The sequence below is a fragment of the Ipomoea triloba genome, chromosome 6, assembly GCF_003576645.1.
Source record: "Ipomoea triloba cultivar NCNSP0323 chromosome 6, ASM357664v1".
Taxonomy (NCBI): domain Eukaryota; kingdom Viridiplantae; phylum Streptophyta; class Magnoliopsida; order Solanales; family Convolvulaceae; genus Ipomoea; species Ipomoea triloba.
The window spans coordinates 26,543,536-26,555,340 of record NC_044921.1 but is presented as its reverse complement, the minus strand read 5'-3'; the positions used below and the strand labels follow the sequence as shown (position 1 = coordinate 26,555,340).

Below are 11,805 nucleotides of genomic sequence, written 5' to 3'. Positions count from 1 at the left end.
CACGTACCAACTTTATTTTGTTTCCATACTTTTTTGTATTATTAGACTGATTGGTGAAATACAGATTAATTTATACCCATGACATCTGTCCTTATTCTTGTCGTGTTACGTTAAAGTCACTCAATCATTCTTCTATCACGTTTCATTAAAGTTGTGCTTACATTAAAGGAAAAAAGTTTATATATCACCCGTCTTATTGTGTGGGAGAAAATTTGAAATGTAAATTAAAACAAGATGGTAATTTAATACTTCAATTCAATGTGCAATATTAGCCTTCTATGTTAAGATAAAGTATTTTAAAATGCAAACTAATTTAGCTATGTTGTGACACGCATATATATGTAAGTGGGTTGACTTCAATTATATTCCTCTCTGATAAAGCTATCTAGCATCGAGGGAAGAGAAAGAGGTAAAACAAGAACATCGTCACAAACATAAATTCTCAAACTTCTTACATGGAAATGGCATGCAACTGAGGTTCAAATGCTATATATATATATATGATTCTCAACAAATGCAATATATATGATTCTCTCTCTCTCTATATAGAGAGAGGCCGGCTAGTATATTTAGGCCTAGCTATATTTGCAAGGTGATAAGGTTCAGGTATAGCCAAGTCAAACTGATATCATATACTGAGTAAGATAAGAATATAAGTTGTACTGTTAAGAGCATTGCTTTCTATGAACTCATCATTATATTCCATACATATATATATATATAGTTCCATTGAATACTGTCAGCTTGCTAGCTACCTACAGTTATTTTTATTTTTATTTTTATCGATCACAACGTTAATAATGACAGTAAAACATAGATCACCACTTTGGTGCTGGATAATGGCCATGAATAATAGCTTCAGCTTTAAACAAATATCACAACAAATTAAAAAGGAGATCAGATCCGGCCAAGCTAGCTACTTGAACCATGCTGTCACAGTTGATCAAATTTATTACCATATATAGATCAGATCAGATCAGATGGAAAAATAAAAATTTAAAAAGAAAAAAAAAAGAAGAAGAAATTTCATGAACAAAGAAGGTAGTATTAAAGATGATGAGATGTGATATATTATTATATTAGGAACAAACATAAACTAAGAAATATAATAAATCTGTTGCTCATCACACACTGCACACAAGTATTTTTAGGGTTTTCTGCAATTAAATCACGCTGAAGATGGAACAAACAAGCTAAGCAGGTAGATCAAGTATGAAAACCCAAATAAAAGGGAAAAACAAAATGGAAATATGAAGGAAGGAAATCTAGAGTTTAATTAAATATAATAATAACAACTTAACAAACCCGGAAGATCAAGGGGAAAATTAAAGGAAGCTAGGTTGTACTATGATTGTTGTTGTTGTTGATGTAGCTGCTAACTAGGCTGCAGGTAGCAGATGGAAAGCAATCGGACCATGATGCTTGATTCCCCATATAGAAGAAAGGGAGAACGTGACCTCTGGAATCTGAAGGGATCACACAGAAGACGACGACGTGATCTGCAGGTGTAGAGCTAGGGTTTGAGTGGTGGGTGGAGGAAACCCTAGTGCTTCAACAACATCTTCATCTTCTTCTTCTTCTTTGATGGAGGGGTTTGATGAGGAGGAGGAGAAGAGGGGGTGGTGGGGGGAGTGGGGTTGGTGGATGAAGAAGAAAAAGAAAGTAGTGTGGAGGGTGTAATGATGGCGGCGATGAAGAGTCAGAGGGGTGGTGGAGGAGGAGGAAGACATTATGATTGCTGTTTGGTGTTTGGCTTTCAAAGCATTAACAATAAATCCAATGTAGTATTGCGTGCACTGCCAATTCCCATGGACTAATGCCTATTCTCTCTCTCTTAAGTCTTCCCCCCCACCCCCCACTCCTCCCCTAATCCCCACATAATATTATATTCTCAGCTCTCATCAACTCTACTCGATCTACTGTACTGTACTGTACAAAATTATATATGATGAGAATGCACATGGTGCTAGCTAACTCTTTCATGCTTTACCCTAAAATCAGGCCCTACCATCTCATCTACAACGTACCAACATTTCTATGTTAAACGTACCCTGCCCCATTCACCAACTCTATTCCTGAATGCAACCAAAATTTCATCCCAGTCAATGCATCTATATATGTATATATGACAACGGTGTAAATCGGGGCTTTCCATCTCTCCAACTTGTTGGTGTAAATCCGAAGCATAATGTTTACCATTATGCAAGTATACAGAAATATACCGCTAATAGTTTTTCATGAGATTGATTACACATGTTCTTAATATCAAGTCAGGCCAGGATAAATATATATTTACAGAATGGTGATGGTTAGTGTTTGTGGGATTTGAATTCATAAAACACTAAACATTTAAAAGTTAAAGAAAAAAAAAAAAAAGAAGGTAACATGATAGAAGAAAATTGATCGAAATGGAAGAATTGAAGAAAGATATAGTGAGGGAGGGAATTGAATAAATTAAGTAATGGGGGTTAGCAAACATGGTTGGGTGTAAAGGTGAAATATGTTGGAGGTGAAAGTAGTTGAATTTTATAAGAAAAGTTGGAAACAGGAAAAAGGGTGTATAGGGCTGTATATGGATGTATATAAATATGGGGTTAGATGGGTGAATATATATATGAATATGCTCTGATGCAACTATGCTTTATTGGGTTTAGATAAAGACTGGCAAACTGCACTTGATGAGTGGATAAAATAAAGAATGAATGCAGAGGAATATATCAAAGACGACATGTATCTAAATGCATCATGGAACTCCGGAATGTTAGAGGGATACAAGAGAATCATTGGATTTTTGAATGAAAAACGTTGGAACGTACATTCGGTCAGATGGCCTGCCTGTGCTTCATTGGAATCTGAATGGGATTATTTAATAAAAAAAATTATATATATTCTCATTTTTTACTTCAACTTTTACTTCCATATACAAAATTTTGATATACACATTTGTATTAAAATTCAAAAAAATAACTTATCAACATCCACTAAATTAATAAATAAAATTTAGAGAGTAAGATTTGAAAATTCATATACCAAAACTCTTATTTAATTACACAATTCCTCAGTTTTACTGAAAAGACGATTAACATCCAATATCCACCAGACCACCACTGCCTTTTGGATGTTGGGTTTAGGTTAAAGTTAAAGTTTTGTTTTGATTCCGATGTTTAGACTAATTATATGATCGACAAGAACATTAATTATGTTTCGTAATTTAACATTGACATATATGATGATTTGAATTTTATTACGTAATATTATATTAATTATTTGAGATTTATGCATGATGGATGGAGTTGAAAAGCTATAAGCTTTTGAATAGTAATTTATAGGATTTTACTTGGGGTTGGGGTAATAGATGAGCGATTGGACAGGCATGGTAATCACTTCTAGTTTGACTCTGGAAAAGTAATTTCTTCTTTTTTTCATCCAGTGATTTTTTTGTGGCAAACATGTTCATTGGCTTAGAAAGTGGGACTGAAAGATGGAATATAATATTTTTTCTTTTTCTTTTTTCATACCAAACAACATTAGAAGCCAAACATAATAAAAAGTTCACTCTTTTGCTTTCTTTCCGGCCCTTTTTTTTCTTTTGCTTTCTTAGTGATATAGACATGGTAATATTGCACCTGATGTTTAGTCAACCACCACAGAGTGACTCCTCTAATATCACACAACGTTAATGTTTTTGAGTATATGCAATAATGCAAAGAATGAACATTGTTATTTAATGATATTATACTTTGTGGAATATACGACTTTTAATTTTCTGTTATGCCCGTGAATAAGAGCATCTAGCTTTCACTGAAAATGGGCCAACTATCAAATGGGCCAGCTTCATGCTTTTCAAACCCAACGAACGGGTAACGGGTATACAAACGCTCCCAGGCCTTCCCTCCAGGCTCCAGATTGTGGCGCCAAAATGCTAAGCTGCAGAGCCCACAGCTTTCCTCTGTTGCATCCATTTTCTGTCGGGACTTTTTTCAAACACCTTTCGGTTTCACCTCCAAAACCTTCCGTCCTTAAACCAATCAGCAAATCCTTGGTCACCGTCGCCTCTGCTGCACCTCCTGGCACTTCCCATTTCGGAGCCTTGAATTCTCACCAGAAGCAACAAGTCCATGTCTACATCGATTCTCTTCTCCAATGGAACCAGGTTCCTTTCAATATGTTTCTCTGTTATGTGTATGTGAGTGCATGTGCTTCTATCTAATCTTATATGTGAAACCTTTGAGATTTTACTGCTTCCAGAAAATGAATCTCACGGCTGTGAGGGAGGAAAGTGAGGTCATGGAAAGACACATCGAGGACTCGCTGGCAATTATCGACCCGATTCGAAATTCCTATGTGTCACGTTGTGGTGCTTCTTCTGAGAATCTTAAGATTGTCGATGTAGGGACTGGAGCGGGGCTTCCTGGACTTATATTAGCTATTGCTTGCCCTGGTAATTGATTAAATTTTACATTTTTCTACTTTTTTTGTATGTTAAGTGTAAGTGCAAGTTCAATTGTGTGTCTATTTACTTGTTTGGTTCGTCTGTGTAGGAAAGAAAATATTTTCATATGGAATTTAAACTGTAATCAACAAGGGAAACGTTTTCCAATTAACTTCCAAGTAGTTCCTCCAGTTCTCATGATCCAAATGTAGTTCCTACACATTTGTCAAATTTAACCCATTTTAAAAAGTGGGCATATAATAGGAGTTCAATCAAAGTTTGTTTTTTTTTTCCTCCTAAAAAAAGTATGATTCTTTTTTGTGTGATACAAAGACGCTTATTGTGTTTTTGTAGATTGGAAAGTGACACTTCTAGAATCTTTGAATAAGCGATGCCAATTTTTGGAGCATGTGGCTGGGGAAACTGGTCTGTCAAATGTGGAAGTTATAAGAGAAAGGGCTGAGGTATTTTCTTTTCTTATTTCATTGAGATTTACTCATCTTCTTCCACACATAATGCAATTCTGAAACTTTAAATAGGACAGAATTTAGGGCAAAATCAGAACTTCAGAGAGTCATTTGATGTTGCAATAGCCAGAGCAGTTGCAGAAATGAGAATTTTAGGTAGGTTACATTTTTTTTTTCCCTTTTTAATTTTTATTCGTAGTGGCATTATAGCATAATTCTTTTTATGATTACGTTTTCATTGTTCAGCTGAATATTGCCTTCCTCTCGTTCGCGTTGGTGGCTTGTTTGTAGCTGCAAAGGGTCATGATCCTCAGGTTCTTCTTCTTGCCATCTCTCTGAACTAGAAACAAATAGAACGTATGTTTATTTTCTGAATGCATTTCCTTTTTTAATGAGTTTCAGTTAGCTTTAGTGAATAAAGTACTTTGTGTGTCTCATGGTAAACGGAGTTCTCATATTTAATCTGTATAATGACCTATTCTATGTAAGGATCCAATTTCTGTGCTAGATATGAATATATGATTGACACTTCACTAGGAAGTTTGGAGTAGATAAGTAATCAAATGAAAAATGACTTCTCAGGTTTACCTAACAGTTCAAGAAGCATATATAAATCTTTGTTTGGACTTTCATGAGAATTACCCAGTTCCCTCTTTAAACATGTCCCACAGGAGGAAGTGAGAAGAGCAGAGAGAGCAATACATTTGATGGGTGCAACTCTATGGCAAACTTGCTTTGGTATGTTCCTTTTTTGTTTTAACAAGTGAATCTTTGATCTGGCTAGTCATGAAAGAATAATAAAAATGGACAGTTCAAAAAAAATATAATCCTAGCCAATCTTTCACATTCCTCTTCGCCCTACCCCTCTTCTACCATCTTTTGGCTTGTGTTAACACATTTGTTTTCAAAATCCAGTTGATTCACACAGTAAGTATGGGCAGAGAACTGCCATCGTTTGCTTGAAAGGTGGTCCAACCCCAAAGAAATATCCCAGAGATCCAGGAACTCCAGCAAAGTTACCTCTTTAAATATGCTGAATTTTATACCCCTGCTAAGTTTTCCTACTTGTACAGCCGCTTTGATAATAGGACAGCACCTCACATTTGAAGTAGGGTGCAATGGTCAATGCCCAAATGACAGGAGCTATGTGCAAACACTCTTCCCTCAAATTTGAAACTATTCTTACCAGTATAAACAAGATGTTACCAACTTTGAGGCTCACTGCCATGAAATTGATCGGCGTTTTTCGGAGGTACTGGAGAAAGAGCTGAGTGGTGGTGGCTCCTGAATCTGTTCTTGAAACTGCTAATTGCAGCATAGCACAGCCGAAATCATTAATCTGCACAGAAAACTAGTTCTGCCGAAAAAAAAAAAAAAAAAAAAAAAACTCCTCTCTTCTGTTTCTTATTCCTGTTGCTTATTATAAGACCTCCTACATGTACGTTTCACTCTATTATAATGTATTAATGCTGACATTTATTTTCTGTATTAAATAAAGTTGACATTTTGGTGCTTAGCTTTATTTGTTGACTAATACCAATCTACATTTACATCCACGGACCTCCAATCTTCTTAGTTCTTTATACCTTGCATAACTCTCTCTTCTCTTTTCTTTGTCCTCTAAACCCTGTGTTCAGTTATCAATTAGCTAAAGATTTAGAAGAAAAATGGATAGAAGCAGCACGTATGAGTCGTCATGGGCAGATCAATGGGACTTCAATTCAGAGCATACAACTACTTCATCTAAAGAAACCAAGAAAAGCAGGTCTGGTAATGGTGGGATGAAAGTGAAGGTGGGTGAAGGGCTTGTTAAGACCAAAGCTATGGCTGCGACCGGCATCAAGAAGGCCAAGCATGGCACTTCTGTTGGGCTTCAGTGGATCAAGGCTAAGTACCACAAGACAACCCAAAAGAACTGATTTCTCTTTTCTCTGTTTCATTTTTACTTAAAACTAAATTTTTATGCAGCCAGCTTAAATATGAGATATTGTGTAGTATTTACATACATGTTGATGGATTTGGATTTCCCTCGTATTATATATACCTCGTTAGTTATCTGATTATTCTTGGTATATCAACATTTTCATTGAAATTATGATAAAAAATATAACATACTACTGTTTAGTAAAATATGAATCTTTGCTAACAAATTTTCTTATAATTAATATTAATTAATAATATAAAGAATATGATTTCATATTGGTAAACGAATTATAATTGTCAAAACATACCAATTACCTTATACTTTCTTAATGACAAAACTTCAAAGCTTTGACATATGCGCCTAAAATCTTTGAATCACTCGAGCATTCCAGAGATTATCATTTCATGGATGAAGATGTTACCAACGCCATCGATTGTTGACCTGACTCCTGAATCTTGACCTGTATAAAATTAAAAATTCTGGCCAGAAATGCAAATAAATAAAAATAAATGTTTTGGGCCACTAAATAGGCCTAGAGTAAGGCCTTGTTTGATATATAGGCCCAACAAAGTGGGTCAAAGTAAACCAATCAAAGTAAATATGCAAAGTACGCATTCGATAACGACTTGAGACTAATTACTAATTTCATAATAATAATGATATATCACGTGGAACCAATTTTTGTTTTTGTCTCAGAAATGGAATAATGTTAGTCTTTTTTGTCACATGATATAGTATCATGGCAAGATATGTTAACATTAAATTATTTGATCTATTAATAAAAAATGAGTATAAATTATACGACAGGTCAGGAATCTTATATAGCTGGAACAATGTAACCAACCAACGTTGCCGCCAATCAGACAATCGGTAGCCTGGGTCCCGCCACGTACGTCACGCATTTGCCACAGATAGGCATCACTATTTATTACAGTAGTTAATTATAATTAATACACTCCCACTTAGTTAACGCCACTCTTGTCAGTTGTCACTCTCTCTCTCTCTCTCTCTCTCACCAATTGCGATGGCCATTCCCAATGTTGGAATTCCGACTCGGCAGCTCTTCATCGGCGGCGAATGGATAGAGCCTGTCAAGAGGAACCGTCTACCCATTATCAATCCCGCTACAGAAGAAACCATCGGTTTGTATATAATGCCAAATTTTGCAGTGTTCATTTCTTATTCCTTTTATTAAATTTAATCTAAACTGAAACTGAAACTGAAGTGGTTTTACACGAGCAGGGGATATTCCGGGAGCCACTCCTGAAGACGTGGATATAGCTGTAGAAGCTGCTCGGAGAGCTATGGCCGGGGAGTGGGGCTCCACCACAGGAGCTCAACGGGCTAAATATTTGCGTGCCATTGCTGCCAAGGTTACTTTACTTGATCAGATGCTAACAATATGATATTTCTGACATTACTTCTTCATCTTATAATTTGCAGATTTTTTAAACTTCTTTTTCCTAGGATGTTTCTGATTTTATGAACTTCATATTCCATATATTATAACTTATAACAGAAAATACTGAAAGACAAGTTTTGTACCTGGCTTCTAATCAATGATATCTCCTCAGCTCCATGAGCTTATATTCTGTTTGGTGTAGGTAAAAGAGAGGAAGCCTGAACTAGGAACACTTGAAGCCATTGATTCTGGAAAACCTTGGTTGGAAGCAGATGCAGATATCGTATGTTACAAATAATACCTCAAGTAACACCTTATTTGCTACCATACTCGGTGTGTTTATGGTTGCTTCTTCATATCACTCAGGATGATGTTGCAGCATGTTTTGAATACTATGCTGACCTCGCTGAAGCCTTGGATTCAAGACAGAAGACTCCCGTTCCTCTTCATTTGGATTCATTTAATACTTACGTTCTCAGAGAGCCCCTTGGTGTTGTTGGCTTGATTACTCCATGGTATGTTCTTACACTCTTACAATTAGGGTGTGCTTTCATTTCTAAATTATTAAATTTGAGTTTCACTCGGAAAATAGTCATCTTTACTTATAAGATATTATAGGATGGTTTGGAGTCATTGTGCTCCTTCTGTGCTAGAAACTTATGAGGCTCATTTGCATTCAAATTGAAGGAATTATCCTATGTTGATGGCTACCTGGAAAGTTGCCCCTGCGTTGGCTGCTGGTTGTGCTGCAATACTTAAACCATCTGAACTAGCTTCAATGTGAGTCTAAATCCTCTTAATTTTCTTGTTATCTAGTGTTGGCATACTATTTTGGTTTTTAACTTATTATATACTTGTCGATTTCAGTACATGTTTGGAGTTGGGTGAAGTGTGTAAAGAGGTTGGCCTTCCTCCTGGTGCCCTTAACATTCTAACAGGGTTGGGACCAGAAGCAGGTGCTCCTTTGGCGTCTCATCCTCATGTTGACAAGGTTTGCTGCTTTAGATTTTCTCATTTCATTAGTGTATATATCATTGTTTCCATTGACTTGACATTTTATTGTACCACGAATGTGGGGCTTAATCCTTTTAATCTCTTTGCAATCATGCATAGATTGCATTTACAGGCAGCAATGCCACAGGGGTTAAAATCATGACGGCTGCAGCCCAGCTTGTCAAGGTATGTTAACCTCTTTTGGTGTTCTTTGATAGTAACTGTTATTTTTGAGTTTTTAGGTATGATTGATTCCTTTTCTCCTTCTTTTTTTTTTTTTTTTTTTCATTTACAGCCCGTAACACTTGAGCTTGGTGGCAAAAGCCCTATAGTTATATTTGAGGATTTTAGTGACCTTGATAAAGGTTTGGCCTTTTCCTAAATCAAACATTGTATATCGCTTGATAGAGTTCTGAATTCCGAATGAAGGTGTCTCTTGTTAAAGAGTAGCTGTTTAAGTTCTTGATTCCTAAATCCTACTCCATACATTATTAATCTTTTAGTTTGACTCTTTGAGTATTATGATGTGTCTGTGTATTATATCAGCTGCTGAGTGGACTCTTTTCGGCTGTTTTTGGACAAATGGTCAAATTTGTAGTGCAACATCTCGTCTCATATTGCAGGTATCATCCCCTTACATTGTATAGTGAATCTGGAAACCTTAAGCCAAAAGTTTTCAACTTCTGGTCTGAAACACAACATTAATCTACTTGAGGGGATTAATTGGCCTCTTCATTCTCAATGTCACAGGAAAGTATTGCTGCAGAATTTTTGGATAGGCTTGTGGAATGGACCAAAAATATTAAAATATCAGATCCCTTGGAGGATGATTGTAAACTCGGTCCACTTGTTAGTCATGGACAAGTAAGAAACCTACTTGGCTACTTTTAGATTGCAGAAGTTACTACTGTATATATTACTCTCTCCCTAAGACTGATGAGAAGGGAATCATTTCTAAATTTGTTTGTTTTTTGTATTATTTTGTACTTACTGAAAATTTTATGTACTTTTCAGTATGAAAAGGTGATGAAATTCATCTCAACAGCCCGAAGTGAAGGTGCAACCATTTTGTATGGTGGCCAGCGTCCTGAGGTAGAAGTTTATAGTAACGTTTAACCAGGGATTTTTTATTAATCTTCATGGTCATGAACTTTATTCACAATTGAATTGCAGCATTTGAAAAAGGGGTATTACATTGAACCAACCATCATAACTGACGTAAATACCAACATGCAAATCTGGAGAGAGGAAGTATTTGGGCCTGTTCTTTGTGTCAAGACATTTAAAACTGAAGCTGAAGCCATTGAGCTAGCAAATGACACCCAGTAAGTCAACTTTGTTCCCCTTGTCTCTCACCAATTGGCGTTAATGACAGTATAATAGGATCAACACTTGTTTATGTTGCAAATCTGAACCTTCTTTCCCCTTCCCATGGGTAATTTTCCATAGATATGGCTTGGGTGCTGCGGTCTTGTCAAAAGATCTCGCAAGATGCGAGCGATTGACAAAGGTAAGAGTTCTTTCTCATCTCATTTAAAAAACGAAGGGAGAATATCACGTTGCTGCAAGCTGTATAATTTTAATCGCCCTGAAATGTGCAGGCTTTTCAGTCAGGTATAGTCTGGATCAACTGCTCACAGCCATGCTTTTGGCAACCTCCTTGGGGAGGAAAGAAGCGTAGTGGTTTTGGTCGTGAACTAGGGGAATGGTAATCTGAAACTAATCCTTTTTTCTGCATTTAACAGTTTATCCTATCAGAAACTTATCTGTCACAAAGGATGAAGAAAGCAATGAATTATATGAAGTGTTGTTGTTTGCAGGGGACTAGAAAACTACTTGAACATCAAGCAGGTTACACAGTACATGTCGGATGAGCCTTGGGGTTTTTACAAGTCTCCTTCAAAGCTGTGAAAAGAGACAGGAACAACTTCTGCTGCTGCAACCGTCGTTTAGGAGAAGCAGTGTAGTGTCTGTCTGTTACAATGGAACACCATATATGAAACTACCAACATATATGTTGTTGTGCATGTAGACATAGTATTCTCTCATAGTCATGGATGCATACTCAATAATACAGTACTATGTTAGCCTCTGTAATAAGCCTGTTTCTAAACAGGATGAATAGATAATTGGATTTGTGTTCAATCCGTGGCCTGCTTCGATTTGGTTGCTAGTAAAGGTTAACAATGGCATCTTTTGCTTCTCTTGTACAATTGCCCATTTTTAATTTTATAACCAAAACAATGCCATTTTTTCTTATTAAAAAAACATCCAATCCAAAATTAATATTTCAAAATATATTTGTATATTACTATATGTATGTCCGAGAGTAGGTATTGTGTGATACAAAATACAATACTGTCTTTTATAAGATATGTAATATAGATCTATAGGCATTTTACGTACAAGGACAGTTTCACACAAAACTTTATTTTATAGTTACAAAACTTACAATCAAGTTATAACTTATAAGTCAATTATATATACATACAGAGATATAAAAAGTGTCGAGGTTGCCTCAGTGGGCTGGCGATTATTGGGCCAGATGCCAATTTATTGGGCCATAGTTTATGCATTTTATATATGT

At 36.0% G+C, this 11,805-nt stretch overlaps 2 protein-coding genes across 2 annotated transcripts; both read left to right on the top strand.

Annotated features, from left to right (window-relative positions):
• The first annotated feature begins 3,919 nt into the window (after positions 1-3,919).
• LOC116022002 (ribosomal RNA small subunit methyltransferase G) lies at positions 3,920-6,455 on the top strand. Its single transcript, XM_031262542.1, has 7 exons — positions 3,920-4,153; positions 4,249-4,441; positions 4,787-4,896; positions 4,977-5,055; positions 5,146-5,213; positions 5,571-5,637; positions 5,815-6,455. The coding sequence occupies exons 1-7, from the start codon at positions 3,920-3,922 to the stop codon at positions 5,925-5,927; spliced, it is 864 nt and encodes a 287-aa protein (XP_031118402.1). The 3' UTR covers positions 5,928-6,455.
• Positions 6,456-7,790: 1,335 nt separating this feature from the next.
• On the top strand, positions 7,791-11,425 carry LOC116021858 (betaine aldehyde dehydrogenase, chloroplastic-like). Its single transcript, XM_031262351.1, has 15 exons — positions 7,791-7,965; positions 8,066-8,196; positions 8,428-8,508; positions 8,592-8,740; positions 8,913-9,005; positions 9,093-9,216; positions 9,339-9,404; positions 9,514-9,583; positions 9,765-9,841; positions 9,969-10,082; positions 10,233-10,310; positions 10,392-10,543; positions 10,668-10,728; positions 10,820-10,926; positions 11,039-11,425. Exons 1-15 carry the CDS (start codon positions 7,848-7,850, stop codon positions 11,127-11,129), a joined length of 1,512 nt encoding a protein of 503 aa, XP_031118211.1. The 5' UTR covers positions 7,791-7,847; the 3' UTR covers positions 11,130-11,425.
• Positions 11,426-11,805: the final 380 nt, after the last annotated feature.

What these genes read in the sequence shown, in the direction of transcription:
- LOC116022002 (XM_031262542.1), top strand. Translation starts at nt 3,920, where the DNA reads ATGCTAAGCTGCAGAGCCCACAGCTTTCCTCTGTTGCATCCATTTTCT. An exon ending in TTATAAGAGAAAGGGCTGAG is followed by an intron (nt 4,897 to 4,976) that starts GTATTTTCTTTT and finishes TAAATAGGACAG; the next exon opens with AATTTAGGGCAAAATCAGAA. An exon ending in TGCAGAAATGAGAATTTTAG is followed by an intron (nt 5,056 to 5,145) that starts GTAGGTTACATT and finishes TTCATTGTTCAG; the next exon opens with CTGAATATTGCCTTCCTCTC.
- LOC116021858 (XM_031262351.1), top strand. Translation starts at nt 7,848, where the DNA reads ATGGCCATTCCCAATGTTGGAATTCCGACTCGGCAGCTCTTCATCGGC. An exon ending in CTCATCCTCATGTTGACAAG is followed by an intron (nt 9,217 to 9,338) that starts GTTTGCTGCTTT and finishes AATCATGCATAG; the next exon opens with ATTGCATTTACAGGCAGCAA. An exon ending in ATGGTGGCCAGCGTCCTGAG is followed by an intron (nt 10,311 to 10,391) that starts GTAGAAGTTTAT and finishes ATTGAATTGCAG; the next exon opens with CATTTGAAAAAGGGGTATTA.